The following is a 26,483-nucleotide window of genomic DNA, read 5'->3' as shown; positions in this document are numbered from 1 at the left end:
ATACCTTAAGCATTTGAAGAAAAATTTAAACTGCTTGAGGTAATTAACTAAGTGTCCTTTGACTAGATAAAAACAGCAACAAAACAAATATTAACAATCCTAACCATAAAACAGTTTGAACAATAAACAGGCAAAATCTTGACTGTGGCATTTGACTTAAACGATGCGAGGCACACTAAATTGCAAAATTGTACATAAACAAAATTCCTCATCGTGATAGGATTGTTAGTGTTTGTGAGTTTTCTTCCTTAGAGATTCGCCCTCCGCCGTATCCGTCTGTAGTAGAGCTGTCCTCATACTGCGTTCAATACACCTGACCTCTTGGAGGACATCTGAGGCTCTTCTGGCGGCATCGACTGAGGCTCTGGTGCTTTCGTCGATGACCCTTGACAGCCTTCGCAGCTCCGTAATAAGATGGTCCTGAACATCTACCTGGGTGGCTTTATCAGCTACCTCGGTGGATACCTGCGTCGCAGCGGCGTTTACCCTCTGGATGAACACCTGGGGCGTGCATCTTTCAGCCTTTGGTGTGTTCAGGATCTCGTCTAAGAGAGGCGTGCCAGGGGGCCAGGCGATGAGTGGTACCGATGGCCTGATAGGCGACGGTGTTGGAGTGAAGATCCGGCTTGTGTGGGGAAAGGTGGTGAACCTGGTGATGGCAGGTACCTCAGGCATACTGTAAAACGTCAGCTCGAGGGCCTCAGGTCGGTACGGCTCTGTCACTCTGATGCTTGGGCTGTACATCGCAACTGACTCAGAGGGATTGGTCACTACTGGCGTAACCTCAGCCAGCCAGTCTGGCAGGGAACCCGGCTCCTTCTCGGAAGCTACCTCTTGTGTAGTGGATATTTTACTTATGTCCGCATCTGTCACGAAACGTGGTGACGGAGCCCTAACCAAGAGCTCGTGATAATTAAGCATTGGCCCCATCTAAGCGGCCGCTTGCTGATGCCGACAATAATTTGTAAGGTTTTCATGGACTTAAGCCTGTCCTGACTCCGAAACCTGCACAACCGACAATAGAACGGCACATTTTCAAAGGGGAAATGGTCCCTCAACACATGGTCCGTAAGTCTTCCCTTACGATCAATCGTTTCGCAGTGGACCCACCGGTATAGGAAACCTCCGTTAGCGGACTTCATGCTCATGGTGATCTGGAACGGTATTAAGTTTGTTATAAGTGATTAAGTTACAACCCTTTAATCCAAAGCCTGATGGTGCCTCGCAGTGTTTCCCAAAGTAAGAATAAGCATGTACCGCCACTTTCCAAACCGTAAAAGTAACCTCGGCGTTAACTTAAAAAAGTTTATAACAGATTTCATAAATACTCCTTGGTTAACAATGTCAAAAAGAAACTTAACATAGTCCACAAATGTTTACACTTTCAAAAAGTCACTCACACAATAACAGTTAATTATTTGTGAAGTTTACGCTTTGCTAGGCAACCCATTTTGGTAAGTTTTTGCCTCTGTACGGCTTCAATTTATCATGATGCACAAGTCTATTATGACCATCTCTGTCAATTTGTATCATGAAGTTAATTGCGGATCTCTTTTCTTTAAAAAGCATAGGTCCCTCATAGGTTTGCTCGAGTTTAGGACAAGATCCAACTTTACGACTTTCGTTCAAACACCACACTGGGTCGCCCACTTTATATTCTTGGAGTGAAGCCTTCTGGTCGTACACTGCCTTGCTGCGCTTTGCTCTTTGTTTTAGGTGGTTTCTCGCAATTTCATGGACACGGACCAGCCTTTCTCGAAGTTGTCCAACGTAGCCGGCTTGTTGCTCTGGTATGGCATTGGGGGAAGAACTGACATAAACGAGATCAGCTGGCAGACGGACTTCTTGATCCGAGACCATCATGTTTGGAGAGAAGCCTGTCGCCTCATGGAGTGTAGCTCTGTAAGCACCAGCGAGACTGCCAAGGTGCTGATCCCAGCTTGTCTGCTCCCCCGCTAAGTATGACTTTACCATTTTGATTAGCGTGCGATTGAACCGCTCCACTTGTCCATTGCCTCTGGGATTCCGCGCACTGGTCCTCGACTTGGTAACCTGTAGAATACTGCACAGCTCTTTGAAGAGGTTGCTCTCAAATGCGGCACCTGGATCACTGTGTATCTGCAGCGGCGAACCCCATCGTGCGATGAAATGCTCAATGACCGCATTGGCACAGGTTTCCGCGGTTTGATCGGCTACGGGGATGACCTCAACATACTTCGTAAAGTAGTCACTCACGACCAGGATGAACCAGTTACCTCTAGATGTTACGGGCAGGGAACCCAGGAAGTCCATGCAGAGAAGATCCCATGGAGCTCCTGACTTCAGGTGGCCCATTGGAGCTCGAGGTAGACGCTGTGGTTTCTTATTTGCTTCACAGACATCACATTGCTGGACATACAACTTCACGTCGGTCTTGAGGTCGTACCAGTAATGCACCTTGGTGATGTTCGCCTTTGTGCGTTTGATACCCTGGTGTCCTCCTACAACGGTGTCGTGCATCTGGCCAATCAGATTGGTCCTCAGCTGAGTGGGCACCACCAAACGTTTGACGGATACCCCATTGAACGGACACTTGAGGTACAGCACATCATCGTCTAGGTGAAGCTGCTCCCACATCAGTACGTAGTGTCGTGCTTCAGGGCTCCAGTAGGCTGTATCGTCTCTGGATGGCCTTCTTTGTTCTTTGAACAAGGACTTTACAGGACCGATGCAGGGGTCAGAACTTTGAAGCCTTGCCATTTCCTGTGGAGAGTATGTTCCCATCCAGGCTTGGCTCTTGTCACCACTCTTGAGATGTTACCCGGGGTGCTTCCATTGCTGCTCTTTTCACCTGACCTGACCTCTGCTCTCTCTTCGAGAATAGGGGGTTTCCAGCTAGCCAGCATAATTTCCGCTCTGCGCTGACACTTCGAACATGGACCGCATCTGAGGGGCTCGCTCATGTCCACCTGGTCACAGGAACAGTCTCTAGGACTCTCACACCGTGAAAGTGCATCACAGTGTGCCTGCTTTGTGCCAGTGCGATACTCTATGCTGAAATCAAAAAGCGATAACATTTCGGTCCAACGCGCGATTTTACCGCTTGGCTCTTTCATACTGAAAAGCCAAACAAGGGCTTGGTGATCACTTCTGACAACAAATTGGCGACCTAGCAAATACTGACGAAATTACTGGATAAAGTAAACTACAGCTAATAACTCTTGTTCGGTGATGCAGTAATTTCTTTCAGCACGGTTCATAGCTCTGCTTGCGTAAGAGATGACCCGCTCAAGACCTTCTTGTTCTTGCGACAGTACGCCACCTATTCCCAGGCCAGATGCATCTACATCAAGCAAGAATGTTCCGCCATCATTGAGTGAAAAGCCCATCACTTCCGGACTCACCAGTGCCTCTTTAATGGCCTTAAAAGCTTCTTCTTGCGCGTCATCCCAGTGGAAAACTGCGTCCTTGCAAGTGAGTTGTATCAGGGGACGGGCCTTGCGAGCGAAATCTTTGATGAATCTCCTGTAGTAGGACCCGGTTGCCACGAACTGCTTTACCTGCTTTGGGGTGTTTGGTTTTGACCAGTCAAGAATTTTGGCTACGTTGGTTGGGTCTGGCTGTAAACCTTCTTCTGACACGATGTGTCCTAAAAAATTGCACCTTGGTTTGAAGCAGGTGACATTTGTCTGGTTTCAACTTTAATCCGGCTAACCGTAGCCGACTGAGCACCTCGTCCACCCGGCTCATATGACCTTCGAAATTAGCGTGGTAGATGATTATGTCATCGATGTACACCAGACAGGTCAACCACTGCAGGCCTTGGAGTGCCAACTCCATCGTTCTCTGAAAGGTACTAGCAGCATTATTGAGCCCAAACGGCATACGGGTCATCTCGAATTGCCCGAACTTGCAAACGAAGGCACGTTTGGGTATATCTGCTTCCTTTAAGGGAATCTGGTAATAACCTGACGTAAGGTCCAAGCTGCTGAAGTACTTCGATCCTGCTACTGCGTCCAAGCAATCCTGCACCCTTGGCAACCTGCTTGACTAAAGCATTCACCCTCCTATAGTCCACACAAGGTCGAACCGATCCGTCCTTTTTCTTCACCAGGACTATTGGGCTTGCCCATGAAGAGGTGCTCTCACGGATAACACCTTTCTGCAAGAGGTCTTCTATTACTTGCTTTTCTGCCTCGGCATACGCTAGTGGGACTCTCCTTGGCCTTTGTCTTACAGGTGCTGCATTATCGGTGTTGATGGCGTGCTCGGCCAGATGTGTCAGACCAAGATCCCAGTCATCTTTTGAGAAGGTATCACTGTGTTTGATAAGAAGGCTTGCTATTTGTTGGGCTTCTTGATGACCCCTCCCTAAAGTGGATCGCTCAAACAGGTTAATCAGGTGCTCCGGTATCTCTTTTGACGCTGACATGGGCATGCTTTTGATATGATCCGACCTTGCAGACTCCTGACTTGTCTTCACTCGGCGGATGGCTGCATGGTTCCATTTGTCTTCAGTACATTCTTCTTTGGCCAGCACACTTACGATGCGCTCGATCCTTTCTGCCCTACCGATTTCGGTGTCTTGTCGAAGCATAACTTCCGTGGAGAAAGGATTTAAAATCCTGATACTACATGTTGGTGATTGATTGACATTGACCAACGTTGTTGCCATTCGAAGTGCATACATGTCCTCTAACTGTTGGACAGGTTCGACTATGAAGTCATAGTTGACGTCTTCGTCATCGTCTGTGAAGCGCTCCACAAATACGCTTACAACTGCCTCGGTCATACCAGGAAGTATCATGTCGTTTGCTACCGTAACGCGCCTGGCCCTGTTGGACTTGCCCACCTGGAATATAGGTATCTCGAGCCTATCGAGGAGGATCTTGTTGCTGCTTAACAAGATATCTGCTGGTTCTCCGTGTCTTCCCTTAAGAATGGCGTACTCCAGCAATGCTTCGTCTTCTATTTCTGCAATGATGATCTTTTCAGACAGTAAAAGTGGGCCCAGCTCAAGATCCATAATCGCTTCACCAACATCCTAAATTGGTGCCCCGTTTGCACCAACCAATCGGGATGATCTGTCCAACAGCGGACGTGAAGTGACCGGCAACTGATTAAATGCCCTCGTCGAGATGATGGTCCGTGAAGCACCTGTATCTGCCGTGAACGTTACCGGATGACCGTTTACCTTGCCGTGTACATAAACCCCTTCTGCCAACTTCCTTGGCCTCTGTACATCCCTATTGGTAGCGGCTTCATCCGTACGGCTACGGATCTGTTGCTTCTCCTCCTGTCCATCATGGCCTTTGCAGCCCTCTAATGGGACCTCCCTTTGGCCGCAAGGGCTGGTCCCTGTTCGTTTAAATGGTTGTCTGCTGTCTTCCTTAACTCGGTCTTGACGTTTGGAGAACCTTGTTTAGTAGCCGTACACTCCCTAGCGAAGTGACCCTTCTCATGGCACTTGAAACATTCGACCTCCCTCTTTAACCAGGGTCTTCTTTCTGATTTCTGTGCCTCTAGAGATTCAAGCCTTTTAAGTATCTGCTGCATTGGTGCCTCCTGGCGGTCAATCGCCGCCTCACTGGACCAATGCTGTTTCTCCGTGTTGGGACTACGCATCTCAGTAGTCTTATATTGCCTCTTGTACGGACTGTCGTGCTGCCTGGTGTCCCGATGTCGCTGCTTGTCGTCGGCCTCCATGCACTCTGTTGCTCTCCTGGTAGGCCGGCGCTGCTTCCAATCGCCTTTATGGGTGCTTTTAGTGATTTGCAAGAAGGACACGGCATAGAAGACGGCGTCTTCAATGTTGGATGGCTCTTTATTAAACTCGACTTCAAAACGAGCGTCCTGGTCTAGGAGACCATCTAAAAATTGGCGTACCAGATCTTCGTCACGCGTGCGCCTATCCCGATGCGGATGTCCCTTGTCATAAAGCATCTTCAAATTAGCCGCGTACTCTTCTACGGACTCGCTGTGTTGCTGCACTCGATGGTTGAATCTAGAAGCAAACGAGCGTGCTGACTCCAGCACTCGGTATCGCCCCCTATCTCAGATACTAAGGATTGGTAGTTGCTTACCACAGATGCGTGAAGCTGCGTAAAGACAAACTCGGCCGCCTGCCCTTCTATGTTTTACAGCAGATGGTTTAGCCTTCGCTCGTCTCCCCAACCCATGCGGTCTGCAATGGTATCGAACCTGGCAATCCAAACTTGCCAGTTTTCATTGCCGGTGAATGGGGACACCTTGATCCGCTCGTTGGTGGGCATGCATACCCGTTGAGGAGCCCGCTAAGGTGGCGGAGTAAACTGATGGGTTGCAGGCGCTGCCCACGGTTGATTGCTATCTCCCCCTGCGTGGAAGCTAGGAGCATCCGGTCTTAGGGCGGATATTTTGACATTAATCAGGGCCGGGCCATCGAGGGACGAAGCAGGCTGTTGCAATGAACTACCCTGATCACCAACCGGCCTAGCTCTGGTGCTAGTCTGCGCATTGGCCGATGCCTCTGGGTGGCAAGGTCCCTGATACAACTCTAAAGCGTATCTACGGCCTTCCAGAGGTCACGAGATGATCTACGGCGAGATGGTTGTTTGCTTAGATTCATGGGTCGGTGTGTAGAATCGCTATCAGAGGCTTCTGATACTGTTTCCGGGTCGATATAAGCGGCGCCTGGACTCTCTGCATTAACCGGGCCATCCTCATTGTAAGGGAGATTGAACTGGACTTCAGGGTCACTGTTGGCCATTTTATGTTATGTTGTTTAATCTAATGTCTCAATAAATGATTTAAAATTATAAGAGTTCAATTTTCTGTTCACAATAAAGTTATATTCTTTGTTGTTGTTACTTTATTGTTACTTATCTCTGGACATAAAGTCACTTGCCACAAAAGATGCACTTTATTTTATATAACTGTTATTTATTTTTTACACAATAAATTACGTAAGTTCATTTCACTGGATCCACAGAAACTTTCATGGATCCCACCGCTGCCACCATAAAATGTTGCGTTCCGAGCGATAGTAAATATAGCTTGGTAGTGTGTAACCTTCAATGAAACGGCAGACGACGTTTCCGTGTTTACAAAATGTATTCATGTAACGTATGAACACAAATGACTATGGTACGATATGTTTAGTCAAATTGTATTGTAATTGTAATTCAACAGTGTGTAAAATAGCTCTCGTTCACAAGCATTAACATATAAGTGTGCAGTATCTAGACTATACATTTAAAGGGGCCTTTTCACAGATTTTGGCATTTTTTAACTTATTCATTAAATGCTTTATATTGATAAATGTAAACATTGGATCATAAAAGCTCCAGTAAAAAATCAAGAAAAAAAGATAAAAAAAAAGGAAAAGAACATTGCCCGGAGCAGGTTTCGAACCAGTGACCCCTGGAGTCCTGCCAGAGTCCTGAAGTAAAAACGCTTTAGCCTACTGAGCTATTTCGCCGAGTACACATTTTCAATGTATTTTATACCTTATATAAGCAATCTTCGTAGTTTCACAAAATTTAACGACAAAAACAGAACTCTCCAAATTATTCAATCGTTTCGCGTTGCAACGCTTAATAATTTTTAGGTTTTAAAATCGTCAAAAGATGCATATAATGGCTATATTAGAGCATGGTTAATGTTCAGTATTACTGTTTCCTCACAAATATCATAACTAAAACGAAAACTTACGAATCTGAAACAACTTTTTTCAATTTTGTCAATTTACCAAAGCGTGAAAAGATCCCTTTAATTCAGTAAGGAAAATCTTCAGTGTTTACATCGCGTAGATCAACTAAGAATTAAAACACTGCGAGCCCAACATAGACTTCAATGTGACGTTATAATGCATAATAATTATCTTATTCTTTATATTTGCTTTTATATTACAAGTAGTAGTTTAAAATATAAATTATAATATCATGATAAATGTTATTTATTATTTATTTCAACAAAGTGAAGGAGTTGCCTCAAAGATGTTACATTGCAAAACTCAAACTAAACGTATCTTGACTTTTAAACTGATATTCATCAATCTTAAAGTCAGACATTTAGCGACAAAACAATGTTACCGTGGACATAAAACGGAGCGGAATTAACACTCGAGTACGAAAGAAAACATGGATTAAGGACTAAGATAGCCTGATTTTGGAAATAATTGGAGCTTTGTTATGGATCTTACGAAAATCGTACTGTTATGAATTACTGGAAGGGCTAAACAATGCCTTCTTGTAAGTTGTATCAGTAACAATCTACGAAGAATGAAATGAAGGTAAGTTTTTAAGAATAATCACTACCCATAGTAGTAGATTGCATCAATATACATGTATGTCAGACGTTTAATGCAGGTTTAAAGTCTAAATACACCGTTCAGATTTACAGCCGCCTATACGAATGGGTCCAGTAGCTTTAAAAGACATGAAAAACAGACTTCAGCTGTATGGTAATGAAGGAACCTATACACACTGCTTGACAAATGCAATATTTCTCTTGAAAAACATTATTCATGTTCTTTTTTTTCGGCATGCTTTATAAATATAGCAATTAAAAGTCATGTATGGTAAAGCTCGTTAGTAGTTTGCGTTCTAATCTTAAGGTCTTAGTCTTTAGCGAATAATTTTCTTTACTTTTCAGATTAGATTAAAGAAAAGCATCACAATAGAGCTATATCAATAGTCATATAAATATCCAACTGATATGGAACGATATATTAGTTCTAGTACTACGAATGGACTGAGAATAGTAAGGTTTTTGTTGTTTGGTACTTGTCTGTATGATTTTAAATATATTTGAATAGTATAATATATATACGATGGGGTCACTGTCTTGGTAGTTTCGTTGACAAACTTCCATTAAAACGGTATGCCCAGGCCTACGCACAGTATATGCAATGACATAGTTACGTGACCGAATCTGTTTACATGTACATGCAGCATTCTATCGTGTTACATAGTATTCTTACAAATTGAACACGATCGCTATTAGTTCATCTAAAGAAAAATGATTAAATCATGGTACTTTTTATCAACTATAACGAACGTTTGAGCAGAAAAAGTGGTGTTTACTATTCAGCGATAAGAGAAATTATTGATTCACTCTCTTTGAAAATATGCTGGTCAGCTTTTGTTTGTACCTACCTACGTGCTCAAATATCGGAAAAACCCAGACTGAAGAGTTCCGAATAACAACTATTATGATGTTATAAATATGATATTTAGACACCGATATGATGTTCCATAAGGGATCTGCCCTGGAAACACTGTCAGAAACGTCATCTGGCACAAACCCATTGCAAGCGGTTACTCAGATTCGAAACGTGTTTCCAGAGACATTGCTTTGGTCTAACCACTCCACGGGGTACATCTGAATTCAAGGACACTATCTCTTGCTAACTAGTTTGCAACACATTGTGCGTAGAAAATTCATATACGTTTCAGATGTTTGGATGCTTATTAGTGTCACTGAATGTATATTAAAAATACGAATAGCTGAGTGTGGCAAAGTTTAAACCGTAATGGACTTGTTACACATATCTAACGATGCGATGTTCTGCAAACCTTTAGTGAGCCCACATTACCACGGTTTCATCATGGGTTTGCCAGAAGTAAATAGTGTTGGTACGGCTACAGCTGGATCTTCATCCCCAGTGCCCTTACAAATACCAGACCGTATTCGCAATGTCTTCCCAGAAACATGGCTTTGGTCAAACTCTTCCACTGGGTAAAACTTCAAAATATAAATCAAAGAGAACTTTTCATTTGCGAAGATTCTGTTTCGGACAGCTAGTTTTCAAGTTCAATGTTGTTTTGTTTGTGAGTGTATCCATTTCCATCCATGCTTTGATTTTTTTGCGCGACACTTGTTAAATTATTAAATACGCTTAGAAAGCTTTAGCTAAAATATATTCAGTTGGTTATACTAATAATATAATATACATTATGCCAGGAAATATTTTTTCAATATATTAGCTTGATATGGTGCTGTGAAACTTATATTATAGTATCGTTTCTATTACAATATGAGAATTAACTTTTTTTCTGTATCCGGATTGTATACTGTTTTTAGATGTTCAATGCGGTGTTAAATGTAGTAAATTATAATACCGAATTACACTATTGATATATAGTATTTGACACGTAGCTTTTTTCGGTTTTAATATTCAACTGTTTAGCTTCATGACTTTAGTTCGAATATCATTTCATGTTAAATTATTGTTGTTTTGTTCCTATGAAAAACTATCGATTCCTTTATAAGATTTTATCTAAAGCCATTTTATATCGTCTGTACATTATCGAAATATAATACAGCGATATTTATCCACAATGCTGCAACTGTTATCAATTACAGAGCGGACGGCACAGTTACTATTTCAACCACTGTACCTGATACAATCACATCTTGGATAGCAAGTGCGTTTGCAGTTCACTCCAAGTCAGGCTTGGGAATCGCTTCCTCTCCAGCCAAGGTTTGGCACAATTTTTTTTTGCATATTTACACAAAATAAAACATGTGATTAACTGCATCTTTTCGAATTGTACTTAAATTATGGGTTATTAATTTGTGTATTTATTGTTCGGAATTCAGACTTTAATAGGACAATACGAGATAGAAGTTGGCTTCCAAATATAACGAGTGAAAATAACTTCAGTTGATGGTTATACATTTCAGATTGAGGCATTCAAGCCTTTCTTCGTGAGCCTCAATCTGCCGTACTCAGTTATCCGAGGGGAAGAGCTCGCTCTTCAAGCAAACGTCTTTAACTACATGTCACAGGATCTGGATGTAAGCTTCGTGAATAGAACATAGGCATTGAAACTTGATGGACTATGATCAGAACAAATCAAATCCTTATCTTCAACATAAGCCTTGTGATTATTTTTAATGTGTTTCGTTGTGTTTGTTTATTTCATGTTTAAGTTTCATTTTTCGTTTGATTAGATAAAAAGAACAAAACCGATAATCATTTAATATATTGGATGATTTAACGTGTGATTGCAGTTGTAACGGATAAAGAGAGTTAACCTCTGCGAGTTCTTATTTCACAGAAAGCTACTTTTCTCAAGAAATGCATTTATAAATGTTTTAAGCGCTTTGTAATCACGGAAAATACACGGATGTTCAATTCGATTTACTCACAATTGAGCTTATTACAAGCATTGCATATACGATTATTGATTACCCCCAAAATGGTTATGTAATTGCTAACTTTGCAGAAAGTTGGCAGTGCGTTCTATTTTTCTGTATTATGGTAGGTTTTTTATTGATATGATGCCTATTTGTTTTAAGGTTCAGACATGACAACCTTTATTAATACATGTATAAACACATTTATGCTGCTTTGATGCATACTTTAAAAAATCATCTCAAAAAGTCGTGAAAAGATTGTTTCTACGCGTATTTGGTAGCGCGCAGAATCGTTTCACTGTATTAGTTTGTTTAACAACGACAACATTTAAATGCTCATATGAAATGATAGCAAGATAATTTTCTTGTTGTAGTTATTAACTGATTTCCCGTAAGAACAATTACAAATCCAGTAAATGATAAAACATTAAACTTTATACAGAAAACAAACATTGTTATATTTGTGCGCTCATTATGAAATTACATTTTTAGGTACTGGTGACCTTGAAGGGTTCGTCAGACTTCAGGAGCATGACAGTTGACGCTAACGGTCACGTCAGTTATGGAACACAGACGCAAACGAAGACAGTCCACGTATGACGATACGTAATTCCACTCGCCTCGTTGTTCTTGTACAGTGAACTAAAGATTGACTTAATCTAAGAAACAAAGTTCATCGAGTGTTTGTCGAGCAACGTCGTTTGTGCTCGAAATTCTTTAAGATGCATTTCGCGAATACGTGGTTAAAAATTGATATTTTAAAGGACCTTTTCACAGATTTTGGCATGTATTGAAGTTTGTCATTAAATGCTTTTATATTGATAAATGTAAACATAGGATCTAAGAAGATCCAGTAAAAACCAATAATAATATCAAAGAAAGAAAACTGGTACCCTCAACTGGGATCGAACCACTGACCACTGGTGTAAAAGTCTAATGCTTAGACCACTCGGCCATCCGTATTCATAGAGAAAATGAAGTATTTTATACTTTATAAAAGCCATCCTCGTAATGCTACAAAGCATATCGACAACTACAGAACTCTCCAAATTAAGCAATCGTTTCGCGTTGCAACGCTTTATAATTTTCAGGATATTATAGAGCATGGTGAATGTTAAGTATTACTGTTTCCTCACAAATATCATAATAACAACAACAATTTGCGAATCTGAAACAATTTTCTTTCATTTTTTTCAATTTACCAAAACGTGAAAAGGTCCCTATAAATATTCATTTTGGGTTTTTCATATACTGTTCGTTTATGCTTATTTATCTACATAGATGCTGCAATATGTAAATAAATTAGTAAATAACGTTTTAATTTACAATACTTTAATGCTGAATATGAATTAATATTCAATACGACAATATGGGCCAATATACGCACCACGTCAACTTTAATGTGTTTGGTATACCTGTAATATTTATCTCATAGATCCCTGCCGGGGAAGCCAAGTCCGTGTTTTTCCCGATTGTTCCCGCCTCCCTGGGCACGATACCTCTGACTGTGACCGCCCAGTCAGCCCTCGCAGCTGACGGGGTACAGAGGCAACTTCTTGTTGAGGTGAGAGGTCCTCTTTTTAATATCTTTATATACCATGGCTATTCAAACATGTAATGATAACTGTATGTGTGTAGGTAATTTTAGTAATGTATTTGTGTATCTTCATAACGTCATGTGCTTTTGGCTGGCATTTTCAAGTGAAAAAAGTACAACAAAACTCGTTTCATTAAATCCAACCCAAACAAGGCTGGTCTAATAGTTAATCTAATGTACATTGACCTTGAGATCCAAAACGTTTAAAAATGATTAAATCATTCCATTGATATGGAAAGTGCATTATATGATGTCTTAGTGCTACGTTCATGCGTCATTACTATACATTTGTGACAGCCTGAAGGAGTCGCTAGGTATTACAGCAACCCAATCTTGGTAGACCTGAAGAATCAGACGACATTCAGCCAGGTTGTTGACATCTCTATGCCTCAAACGGTCGTCGCCGGCTCACAAAAAATCGTCGTTACCGCAATTGGTACACGAAAAGTACTTACTTAACATGCCCAACGTATAAATGAAAGTTTGCACAAGTTAAGTTTTCACAATCATTTTGACCTGATCTTTTCCTATACAAAAATATTACGTATTTATTCAAAAGTTCACATACATGTACAAAGTAAAACACATGTTAATTTTGAATTGTTTAAAGCTTCATATGCTTAACGGTATGCTTGTTTGTTTTTAAATACATTAAATAATAAAGACGCTTTGTTCAGGTGACCTTCTTGGACCAACGGTAAACAATCTCGACAAACTGCTTAAAATGCCGACCGGATGTGGCGAGCAGACGATGCTCGGCTTCGCGCCAGACGTTTTTGTAACTAACTACCTGACGGCAACCAACCAACTGACGGGAGATATCAAGGACAAGGCAATCAGCTTTATGGAGAAGGGTAAGTGACGGAAATAGAGTTGAATGAGTTTGGGAAAGATCTAGGTCGACATGGAAGGGTGCTGAATCGTGTCCCTTTTATGTTCCCTATCTACTGCATACTTGGGTGACTTTTAAAAAAAAAACAGTATGTTGTTTTACACATTCTATATAAGTCTGAAATTATTCAATCTTAAATGGATATACTTTTTTTCCTAACCATAGCATTTGACTAAAGAAATTACGAATAAAGCAGATTACTAAAAGGTCGATTTCGGCTGTACGCCCTTAACCATTTCATCAGCACCACGTTCCATTTTAGCTCCTAGATATTTTTCCTAATGAGTATTGGCTCGTGTCATTTGTTTAATGTATACGCATTTATCATAATATGTTTTTATGTGCGTATTTTCTTATCTTATTACATTACATTATGAAGTCCACGAGTCTTTAATTTCAAACTCAATTGAATTTGCTTCTTGTTAATGAACGGTGTGTAAAACTTAGGGTATCAACGTGAACTTACATATCAACACAAGGACGGCTCATTCAGCGCTTTTGGTGACCGGGACCCCTCTGGAAGCATGTGGTGGGTAATGTTCAAGACTTTGTTATTGAAGATATATATAATAGTACATTTATACAACCCAACATGAATGTATTGCTTTTGAGTGATGTTTATTTTTCCCACAAGTTGCCTTTCGTCTCTGTTCGTCTGTCCGTAACAATTTTCCGACCGATTAATATAAACTATAATGTCCAAACGATTTTCATGAAATATGGAGTACAAAAATAAGAAGATTGAGAATTGGTGCAGGAGGAATTAGTCAGTCAAAAGTTTTGACCTCCATTGTCATGTCTGCTTCATCTCTATATCTCTGGAACCATTTGAGGAAATTTATTGAAATAATATTTGTCATTAATACGAAATGCAAAAGCACGGCCTTGACGCCAGCTTAAGGTCGAGGTCATATTTAAGGTTAGATTCTTAACACAAAATACACAAGGTCTGAGGAGTCAAGCCACTTCATGATCAAGGTAGTAGTGATTAAACATGTTGTTGGAAAGCATTGTTCTTTTTTAAACGGCACAACATTCGTTCGCCTAAACATATATGTCATGCAAACTTATTTTGACCACACGAATAACATTATTTTGGTAACCATTCATACAGGCTGACTGCATTTGTTGCCAAGTCATTCCACCAGGCCAAGAAGCAAATCTTCATCGACGACGATATACTGACTCGAGCCATCGAATGGATGATCAACCGACAGAAAGCCGACGGCTCGTTCCCAGAGCCTGGTCATGTGATCGATAAGTATATGCAGGTAGAAATCGATCAATTTACCTGTTGCAAATTTTTAATATTTGAATAAATTAACCGATTAATGAGTTATATTTCATTTATACATCAAAGCACGTGTTTGTATTCTACAATTAATTGATTATAGATCTTTGCACAAATTAACTTAAACGAACAAAAAGGCGGTGCAAACTTTGTTTGTGCAACTTGTCAATTGAACACTAATTTGATTGATCACACTGTCCACGGAATTATATAAATCTGCATTATCTAATAAAATGATAACACATACATAGTATGAAGATATCAATTCTTCTATGAATTTTCATGATAGCAATGATATTTATAATAAATTACAAGTTTTTTCTAATAGTGACAAGATAGTTCAACAGGGAAATTATTTTTTTAAGTGTGAAACTATTTTGATTTCAGGGTGGAGCTGCATCCGGCGTCGGTCTCACTGCTTTCGTTCTGGCATCACTTTTTGAAAACAATGATCTTCAAGGAGTACGTTAATTAAACTGATATAAATGCACACATTTGATTAAGCAACGTGTAGTATGTAGTCCATTTTACACGAAGTAATACAAGTAATTAGAATCGTGCCGTTCATTGCAGGTTTAGGATATATAGAAATATAATAATATATTTTAAGTACAAATACATGATACAATAATATGTATATAATGTAATATTATAGAAATGATACGCATTTGAAATAAAATGTTACTTTCTGTACACAATATTATTTCGTTAATTATATTGCAATTAAAACATCTTTATAATATCTTAAATATGTCTGGTATTTTAGAGCATTCATCAGAGAATCACACAATCTGTGGCACTGGCAAAACATTACCTGGAGTCCCAAATTACAACGACAAATGATGACTACGTTCTTTCCCTTTGCAACTACGCCCTGACACTTGCAAAAAGTCCAGCTGTACGTGACATCCAGACCAAACTTAAGAATGATGCAATCGTTAGCGGTAAGTGTTTCAAGATTGATTTCATATGGCCAGATTTGTGTTGTGTGTCTTCAATCAAAGTTAAACATATATCAAATAGTGTTATGAAACTTCTGCGTGAAATCTTTTGGACTCAGTGTATATTTCCTCGACGATTGATAATAACAACTTTGATATTATTTTCAGTGGTATACACATGTTATGCATCAAAGTGTTTCTAATTGGTTGCAAAGATTCTCGATTACAATTAACTCAACTGGCTAGCCTACCCCATACGTATTTATTCGTTAATACCATGATTCCATATTAAACATGTACATATACTTAATCTAACCTAGGAGGCACCATCCACTGGCACAAGGACCAGGCAGCCTCCATTCAGAGCCACTGGCAGCCCGCCCACTCACAGGCAAATCCTATCGACATTGAAATGACGGCGTACAACCTGCTGGTGACGGCGGAGGCCGGAGATATAAGCGTGGGTCTTCAGATAATAAAGTGGATCACGGCCCAGAGGAACTCTAATGGAGGCTTCAGTTCAACACAGGTCCGATGATCACTGCCCTTCTTGTAAACTAATTATACGAATATGTCAATACTCAAACTCTGAATGTTTTGGGAAAAAATATAATTATTTCGCTTTTGCAGGTCGTTCTTAAAAACCGCATATGTTTGATCATTATTAATATTTATTATTTTAATCGCAAAACATTCCACATACATTATTGTTCTTTTTGAACGATGAAACAAAATGCCACAATAAGTTCATCTCCTATTTCAATGTGTAATCGAGTTGTGTCGTGTCTTATTCTAATGTTTGTCAGTATTTCTGAATAAGGTTAAAATAATGATTCAAAAGAACTCGTATTACTTAAATAAATGGTATTTACTTATTTGCATTTCATTTATATTTTTTATTAACTAAACTTCGTTTTTCAGGACACCGTTGTTGCCCTTCAAGCCTTGTCCAGATTTGCTGCTATGATCTTCTCAGACACGTTTAACATCCAAGCCACAGTTACAGCTGGAACTTTCACGCATACATTCAACATCAACAAGCAGAATGCTCTTGTCATGCAGTCCGTTGTAGTAAGTAGAATCTGTTTAGAAAATAATACTTCAGAATCAAAACTCGTATAAATAAAATAAACATTTCCTTTAATACCAGTTTGCATTGCCGATACAATATGTACTTTATTTTAATTGCAGTGTCAATTTTACATATGTTGCTATGTACTATATGTAATTGCTGTTTCAGTTGTCATCGATTCCAAGCCAGGTTTCTGTTAGCGCAACTGGTCACGGAATGGCTCTGTTGGATGTAAGTGTGTGTTTTATCCAAATGAAAAGTGCAATTATTCAGTTTTGATAATTTTCAATCACAGAAATTGGAAAACAGTATAATTTGTATGCTATATACCGGTATACCAAGTAAACACAGCAATTGTACCGAATGATTTCAAGGGTTTTATGGTATTAGCATGTGCGTAAGATGAAATGTTTGTTGTCTTTGCTCAGGTCGGACTCTCGTTCAACGTTGAACAAGAAATTGAGACGCCCTCCTTCCAGATCGATGTCACCATAGTTACTGAAACCATAGATATGCTGTCAGTGAAATCATGTGTCAAGTAAGTGTTCACGATTCGGTGAAAGGCGAGAAACTTCATATTTGGCGTATTAAAAAATTATGTTATGTATGCAGATAATTGAAGGATGTACTTCAATTTGTAATGTTTGTTGACAATGATTGCCATGACCTGTTTTGGCATTCAGCAGCACATTTTGGTATATCTTTTGTATAACGCACTGCATATTGTTCATGTAAATGCTTTTTCACATTTAAGTCATGGCCCTCTTCTTACAGCTGGTTGAAGGCCGGTACTAGTGGAATGGCCATTCAGGAGTTTGGCATTCCATCTGGGTTCGAAGCGGATCTTGAAAGCATTGAAGAAGTAGTGGAGATCAAACGTGTTGAAACTAAGGACAGAAAGCTCGTTTTGTACTTCAATCAGGTAAGAATATAGTGGCCTGTCATATTATTTATTTCAATGTACTTGTTTGGCGATCAACTGTAACACCGCGCTATTTTGGTCCAAAAGGTATGCTATTTGAAAAAAACTTAAATTTGCATTAATATGTGTTGTTGACCGATCATTTGCTCAACCAACATATAACATTATTGCACCAATGTTGTGAACGACTTTGCCGTAAAGGTATGCATTACTATTATACACAGATTACCCCTACGCCCCTGTGCCTGTCGCTGGATATTATCCGAACTGGAATGGTGGCCAAGTCACAACCAGCTGCTATCCGTGTATATGACTACTATCAGCCGAGTAAGCAATCAACATTTTGATATCTGTAGTATTATTACATATACTTATGGAAATATAACGAAGTCATAGTCGGCGATGTAATTAACAGATTGTTCTAACGAAATTTAAACAATAGAAACGTGGTATAAATTGTGTTCTTTCGTAGGCATAACATGTGATAAACGCTACTCATCTGAATTCGAAGGTACAACAAAGTCAAGAGTAGTGTATAACAAAAAATGTCGATTCAATGATTATAGCCGAGTTTAAAACATAGTGGTATAATGTCTACATTAACCAATGCGTAACAAATTAATTAACGTAACGTCAGACTCAAAATATAATCATGATCGACGTGTATACACACGCGTTTTTAAATATATTGAAAACAATATTTCCCCTTAAGGTAACCAAGTAACGTCATTCTACCAGTCGAAAAGTCTACAGAATGCACATGTCTGTGACATCTGTGCCGAGTGTGGCTGTAAGGTACATAGCTAAGCTTTATTTTGACATGTCTGCTTTCCAATATAACAGAAACACATTTTATATCATTAAATAACTATTTATCAACAATTTCAAATGTCAATTTTTGGTTAAATGTGGTTTTGTGAGCATTATTGTAGTTTATGCAATTGTTCGTATCAATGGAGTGTGCCTAACGTTGATAAAGAGTCGTGACTGCATATACGCAAGTGCACACGTTTTTGTTCATGTCTTTGAAAGATATTTTCCGTACGTTAAACACAAGCTTATGTGTAAAGAAACAAAAACAGACTTACCAAAGTAGGGCCACACATGTGTTATCATTGTTATAATAACTAGCATTTACCTGTTCAAGGCATACATGCTACATTTTTGTACGTACAGGGTATTACGGCGTCTTCATACCTTAATTCTCAATAGTAAATGTTCATAAAATCGCAGAAATTTCGAAAGGATCTTTCACGATATTCTCTCTTTTTTCTCTCTCTGCAGGGCAACATAGTCGCCATTGGAGGGTAAGGGAATGGAAGGATCGTTCAAAGGAAGTCCGGAAACAAATCCTTGACACTTTTTAAGATTTTTTGTTATTGTTAAAACATAAGCACTGTTAGTGTATGACGTGAAATGATTTATATCCAAACATATTTGTAATAACAAGACAATTATTTATTTTAAAACGATTATATGCTCGTTGTATTATTTCTTATGTCAGGATTTCTGCTTAGAAGTAAAGGATTAATGTTATTGTCATGCTTTGAACCAAAGTTACGTTGAGTAATATATTGTGGAAAATAACGATAATCAACATTAACGAGTATATGCATGAAACAAATGCAGTGCTAAGACAAAAAAACACAAGCATGGATACGAAAGAGTGAATGCCATGTTATTATTCAATTAAATTAATAATGACCAAGATATTCTAAGCACATAGTCGAATCTGGCACGTTTATACGTTTGTACGACACACCATACATTACTTCTATGTGTCATGTGAACATACCTGTAAAGTATATTCACTTTGAGATTTCCAAACATTGTACATTTTGTTTTATATGAGATTCGACTCTTCACACAAAACTAGTATGTACATGCATACAACTCTAACTTCGTTGCTGTTGTGGTACAAATTGTTCTGAACTTGTGTTCTTGCTTGCTAAAAATAACGTTATATCAGATTATAAAAGATTATAATCAGAGATCATAAGATTTATATCAGATTATAAAGGTAAAATCGTAAAAACACAATTTAACGGTTTTTAATTCACATGAACACATGAACACACGAACCCTTGGATTAGGCGAACCAGATCAAAAGAAATAATATCTGAACATCAAAAACATTAGCAAATAAATTTATGCCTAGTGGACTCTCCCAATCTTCTAAATTAAATCAATTTATTTCGAAAATTAGGGATCTAGTACATTTATTGCTATATTTAGAATGTTTCTTACAGAAATTCCTTTAAGCAAACAGTGTAGAACTTGATGAGACGCCGCGTCATGAGTCATAGCCTACGCTATTTGCCAAGGCCTTATTTCTAGACGTTAGGCATAAATGGGTTAAACACGCATAGTCGCAGTCGATGTTAATTGTTTGTACATTTTGAGGGGTCTCGCAAAAAGTCACCAGTAATTTAAGAGAAATACCTCACCTCAATATACTTCGAAGTTTTATTTACAACCAGATGTCAAAATCAATACATATTTATTTAGAATGATGAAGCAACTTGCAAATCTATACAATTTTCTTTAAGTGTTCTTGTTCAATGGAATAAGTATCATACGTGTTTCAGGTCCTTTTTGTCGTCCTAAATCATTTGTGTGAATACCGTGTTCAAAAGGAACACACTTTCGTCTTAGCCTTTCAGTTTTTCTACCACTATCACAACCGCAACGTTCATCAATATCATTAACATCGATAAAAAAAAGTGTCTTGTCAAATTTGAATTGAAAATCAGTAGGGTAACTCGCCCTTGAGTCGGACGGTTTAATGGTATAAGTCTATAATACAAAGCTTTGTGATCAAAGCCGGGACTCAGCTTGTGCAGGCTTTAACTATAATATCATAGGAGTCTATTTTACAAATAATTATTTGATTCCCAGCTTATTTTCATTGAACAATAGTTGAATAACAATATCCACTGAATTCGCCCATGAGTCGGACACATTCGCCCTTAACACGGACACAGATTTGTATTAAGCATTTATTGGTTATACATTCCCGATAATTATTAAAATGTAAATTGCACAGTAACAGTCCTGTGTTGATTTTTAAGTTTATGCTTTTGTCAACATGTTGACGAAAATAAGTTATACAAAGAGGAAAATTGACATGGTCACTTGTAGTGTCTATCCTACCTTTACAACAGCGGAACCATTTGTAGTGTAGCGTGTTCGTCGTTTCTTCGGGATATATGCGGTGGCTCCAAACACCAGTGGTATATTTCAACACACAGCTTTTCCCGGAGCTTTCCTTAGCCGTTTTATTAGATAATCAACTGCCTCAATTTAGACTGGAATCAATGAATATTTACACTATTAATGATTTGTAATTATTGTATAATTGGAATATTGAACGTTTAATCACTTTACAAGCCGGTTTCATATGCCATGTGTGACTTGGGTCAACTTGAGTTGACTTGGGTCGTCTTGAGTTGACTTAGGTCGACTTGGGTCGACTTGAGTTGACTTGGGTCGACTTGGTTCGTCTTGGTTCGTCTTGAGTTGACTTGGGTCGACTTGGTTCGTCTTGAGTTGACTTGGGTCGACTTGGGTCGTCTTGAGTTGACTTGGGTCGACTTGGGTCGCCTCGGCTGTCTTACACCTATAGCAACGAGTCTGCAGTGTCTCCCCTCTGCGTTATGCAAGGAAGACAATCGGTCAGTGTAGTACAAGCGACAATAAGTAGCTTAACAGACTCAGGCTGACCTACGAGACCTGACACGTGCACTAACTGGAATGGAAACCTGTGACCCGGACTTATATATGAGTCTCAAGCTACCCAGCAAGCTTATGGTATGTTATGCGCAAAGTTGCTTGGGTCACCCCCACTCAAACAGCATCCAAAGTCACAGAGATGTCCCTTGCTCAGGCTGACCTGAGAGACCAGAAACGTGTACTGACTTTTATTACCACGGGAGACCTGTGCCCGGACTAGTATGAGTCTCAAGCTTACCCAGCAAGCTATGGTATGTTATGCGCAAAGTTGCCTGGGTCACCCCCACTCAAACAGCATCCAAAGTCACAGATACTTCCAATGGTATTTGGTCTCTTATTACTATAACGTATTAATCGTTGTGTTCTGTTCGACGATCGAACGCAGACTGCCCGCTCCCCGTTGTGTTGTTGTTGTTCTGAGTTTATTTTCAGGTCCCACGCCCCTTCATGGAGTCATTTGAGCTGGACCTGCCCCTGTGACCTTTCAGGGAAAAAAATAAATTTTGAGCCAAAGTAGGTCAAATTTACCCCGGCTTTCCCGGGTATTCCGCCAAGATATAATTTAGATCCAAATAAACCAGTGCCCGCTCCCGTGTGTGTGTTTGAGATTTATTACAGGTCGTCCAGCGTCTTCGCGACTACAGATGTATCGACCTGCCCCTGTGACCCTTCAGGGAAGAAAATTAGGTCATAATATACATCAGAGCACGATGGCCAATGAGACCTTAATGTGTCAAGATGCTTTTTTTATGTTTTTTTATGGATTATGTAGTGGTTTGCCTTTTATCGAAATGGTTTTTGCAGTATTCCTTTTATCTCTAGATTAGCATTATCCTTATTGGCATTAATGTTTATTCCTTATAGTTTGTGTGTGGTTTTTGTGCTCTCCGCCCCAAGAGGTGTTAGTGGGGGTTCGAGCAGGAATACAGAGGGCGCCCCCGATTCCAGAGGCGCCCCTGGTTCTTTAAAGTGCCCGTTGTACAGCACCGAATACACTGCACCCCCGTTTAACGTCCCTCGCGGAGGACTGGTTAGTACATAAACATAGATTAGTAACAGATTAACTCTACTGCCCTGTGTCTTGGTGTAAAATTCCATGGGCTCTCTCTGTTGCGCTATTAGATATTGTCAGGTGTTTTAATGGTGTTGCAAGGGTAAGACTAGTTTTTTAAAAAGGTAATTTAGTTTAATATAGTAAGTAAAGGGCTGCGTTTGTGTGATTGGACCGAGATGCCTGGTTGTTGGGGGAACAGGGAGGACAATTTCTGGTTATACACTTTCTTTCTTGGGAGACAATTTTCACGCGCCTTTATATTGGTTTGTTTTTGAGAGAGAGAGAGAGAGAGAGAGAGAGAGAGAGAGAGAGAGAGAGAGAGAGAGAGAGAGAGAGAGAGAGAGAGAGAGAGAGAGAGAGGAGTCGAGAGAGTTTTCTTAGATCGAGTTGCTTTACGTGCATTGGCCGCTACTTTTTGTGCACTGGCAGGGAATAAGATTGCTTGGGTTTTTGTGGGATTTATTTGGAAGCCATACGAAGGGTCTGCGCTGTTTGCTGAAAGGAATTTCTGTAAAAAATATTCTAAATATAGAAATAAATATACTTGACGTCCCTAATTTTGAAAATAAATTGATCCAACTTAGAAGGATGGGATAGTCCACCAGGCATAAATGGGTTAAAGTAGTTTTGTGCAAAATAAACGCGGTTTACATTTGCTGCGGCGTCCTCTTATGAAATAAGTTTCGTATTCGTTTTGTATATCTTGTTCATCAAACAGTTGTGTTATCTCTTCTCAAAGTAGCTTTTCTTCAAACGCTTTCTTAACCCTTTGCATGCTAGGAAATTTGTCGTCTGCTAAAATGTTGTCTGCTGAATTTCTTAAATTAGCATTTTCTTTGTGTTTTTTTTTCAAAGAATAGCAAACAGTTTGGATCATGATGAGACGCCACGTTCTGTGGCGTCTCATCTGGATCCAAACTGTTTGCAAAGGCCTTCAAAATTCGGTTCCAGCTCTGTAAGAGTTAATGATTCTGTACTCCGGTTGAAACAGCGAATTGCAAGTTGTTGTAGTCTAACCAGCCTGCTCGTAGTAAAAGGTTTCACAACAGCATAGTTTTTGCACATCCGCTTTTACCAATGAGACCTCGTATTGATCTAGATAAAAGTCATGTTAATTTTGAATTGTTTAAAGCTTCATATGCTTAACGGTATGCTTGTTTGTTTTTAAATACATTAAATAATAAAGACGCTTTGTTCAGGTGACCTTCTTGGACCAACGGTAAACAATCTCGACAAACTGCTTAAAATGCCGACCGGATGTGGCGAGCAGACGATGCTCGGCTTCGCGCCAGACGTTTTTGTAACTAACTACCTGACGGCAACCAACCAACTGACGGGAGATATCAAGGACAAGGCAATCAGCTTTATGGAGAAGGGTAAGTGACGGAAATAGAGTTGAATGAGTTTGGGAAAGATCTAGGTCGACATGGAAGGGTGCTGAATCGTGTCCCTTTTATGTTCCCTATCTACTGCATACTTGGGTGACTTTTAAAAAAAAACAGTATGTTGTTTTACACATTCTATATAAGTCTGAAATTATTCAATCTTAAATGGATATACTTTTTTTCCTAACCATAGCATTTGACTAAAGAAATTACGAATAAAGCAGATTACTAAAAGGTCGATTTCGGCTGTACGCCCTTAACCATTTCATCAGCACCACGTTCCATTTTAGCTCCTAGATATTTTTCCTAATGAGTATTGGCTCGTGTCATTTGTTTAATGTATACGCATTTATCATAATATGTTTTTATGTGCGTATTTTCTTATCTTATTACATTACATTATGAAGTCCACGAGTCTTTAATTTCAAACTCAATTGAATTTGCTTCTTGTTAATGAACGGTGTGTAAAACTTAGGGTATCAACGTGAACTTACATATCAACACAAGGACGGCTCATTCAGCGCTTTTGGTGACCGGGACCCCTCTGGAAGCATGTGGTGGGTAATGTTCAAGACTTTGTTATTGAAGATATATATAATAGTACATTTATACAACCCAACATGAATGTATTGCTTTTGAGTGATGTTTATTTTCCCACAAGTTGCCTTTCGTCTCTGTTCGTCTGTCCGTAACAATTTTCCGACCGATTAATATAAACTATAATGTCCAAACGATTTCATGAAATATGGAGTACAAAAATAAGAAGATTGAGAATTGGTGCAGGAGGAATTAGTCAGTCAAAAGTTTTGACCTCCATTGTCATGTCTGCTTCATCTCTATATCTCTGGAACCATTTGAGGAAATTTATTGAAATAATATTTGTCATTAATACGAAATGCAAAAGCACGGCCTTGACGCCAGCTTAAGGTCGAGGTCATATTTAAGGTTAGATTCTTAACACAAAATACACAAGGTCTGAGGAGTCAAGCCACTTCATGATCAAGGTAGTAGTGATTAAACATGTTGTTGGAAAGCATTGTTCTTTTTTAAACGGCACAACATTCGTTCGCCTAAACATATATGTCATGCAAACTTATTTTGACCACACGAATAACATTATTTTGGTAACCATTCATACAGGCTGACTGCATTTGTTGCCAAGTCATTCCACCAGGCCAAGAAGCAATCTTCATCGACGACGATATACTGACTCGAGCCATCGAATGGATGATCAACCGACAGAAAGCCGACGGCTCGTTCCCAGAGCCTGGTCATGTGATCGATAAGTATATGCAGGTAGAAATCGATCAATTTACCTGTTGCAAATTTTTAATATTTGAATAAATTAACCGATTAATGAGTTATATTTCATTTATACATCAAAGCACGTGTTTGTATTCTACAATTAATTGATTATAGATCTTTGCACAAATTAACTTAAACGAACAAAAAGGCGGTGCAAACTTTGTTTGTGCAACTTGTCAATTGAACACTAATTTGATTGATCACACTGTCCACGGAATTATATAAATCTGCATTATCTAATAAAATGATAACACATACATAGTATGAAGATATCAATTCTTCTATGAATTTTCATGATAGCAATGATATTTATAATAAATTACAAGTTTTTTCTAATAGTGACAAGATAGTTCAACAGGGAAATTATTTTTTTAAGTGTGAAACTATTTTGATTTCAGGGTGGAGCTGCATCCGGCGTCGGTCTCACTGCTTTCGTTCTGGCATCACTTTTTGAAAACAATGATCTTCAAGGAGTACGTTAATTAAACTGATATAAATGCACACATTTGATTAAGCAACGTGTAGTATGTAGTCCATTTTACACGAAGTAATACAAGTAATTAGAATCGTGCCGTTCATTGCAGGTTTAGGATATATAGAAATATAATAATATATTTTAAGTACAAATACATGATACAATAATATGTATATAATGTAATATTATAGAAATGATACGCATTTGAAATAAAATGTTACTTTCTGTACACAATATTATTTCGTTAATTATATTGCAATTAAAACATCTTTATAATATCTTAAATATGTCTGGTATTTTAGAGCATTCATCAGAGAATCACACAATCTGTGGCACTGGCAAAACATTACCTGGAGTCCCAAATTACAACGACAAATGATGACTACGTTCTTTCCCTTTGCAACTACGCCCTGACACTTGCAAAAAGTCCAGCTGTACGTGACATCCAGACCAAACTTAAGAATGATGCAATCGTTAGCGGTAAGTGTTTCAAGATTGATTTCATATGGCCAGATTTGTGTTGTGTGTCTTCAATCAAAGTTAAACATATATCAAATAGTGTTATGAAACTTCTGCGTGAAATCTTTTGGACTCAGTGTATATTTCCTCGACGATTGATAATAACAACTTTGATATTATTTTCAGTGGTATACACATGTTATGCATCAAAGTGTTTCTAATTGGTTGCAAAGATTCTCGATTACAATTAACTCA

At 39.1% G+C, this 26,483-nt stretch overlaps 1 protein-coding gene across 16 annotated transcripts in view; it reads left to right on the top strand.

Annotated features, from left to right (window-relative positions):
• LOC127859923 (CD109 antigen-like) overlaps positions 1–26,483 on the top strand; it is a 46,011-nt gene that overhangs the window by 16,296 nt on the left and 3,232 nt on the right. For 5 of the 16 annotated variants that reach the window (XM_052397541.1, XM_052397538.1, XM_052397527.1 and 2 more), the window contains 15 exons: positions 9,543–9,699; positions 10,327–10,444; positions 10,648–10,761; positions 11,596–11,697; positions 12,539–12,667; positions 12,998–13,136; positions 13,378–13,554; positions 14,040–14,121; positions 14,707–14,863; positions 15,271–15,345; positions 15,650–15,827; positions 16,145–16,353; positions 16,746–16,895; positions 17,065–17,127; positions 17,325–17,434. In XM_052397541.1, the coding sequence (XP_052253501.1) occupies positions 9,543–9,699; positions 10,327–10,444; positions 10,648–10,761; positions 11,596–11,697; positions 12,539–12,667; positions 12,998–13,136; positions 13,378–13,554; positions 14,040–14,121; positions 14,707–14,863; positions 15,271–15,345; positions 15,650–15,827; positions 16,145–16,353; positions 16,746–16,895; positions 17,065–17,127; positions 17,325–17,434 (1,960 nt within the window). Of the gene's footprint in view, positions 1–9,542; positions 9,700–10,326; positions 10,445–10,647; positions 10,762–11,595; positions 11,698–12,538; positions 12,668–12,997; positions 13,137–13,377; positions 13,555–14,039; positions 14,122–14,706; positions 14,864–15,270; positions 15,346–15,649; positions 15,828–16,144; positions 16,354–16,745; positions 16,896–17,064; positions 17,128–17,324; positions 17,435–17,670; positions 17,819–18,042; positions 18,146–18,530; positions 18,614–19,102; positions 19,288–25,692; positions 25,768–26,071; positions 26,250–26,483 lie in introns of those variants that run through there. The other 11 variants (XM_052397542.1, XM_052397526.1, XM_052397535.1 and 8 more) reach the window with 10 other exon arrangements.

Source organism: Dreissena polymorpha, chromosome 15 (assembly GCF_020536995.1).
Source record: "Dreissena polymorpha isolate Duluth1 chromosome 15, UMN_Dpol_1.0, whole genome shotgun sequence".
NCBI lineage: Eukaryota > Metazoa > Mollusca > Bivalvia > Myida > Dreissenidae > Dreissena > Dreissena polymorpha.
The sequence above is the reverse complement of the archived record's forward strand: the minus strand, read 5'-3'. Positions and strand labels throughout refer to the sequence as shown.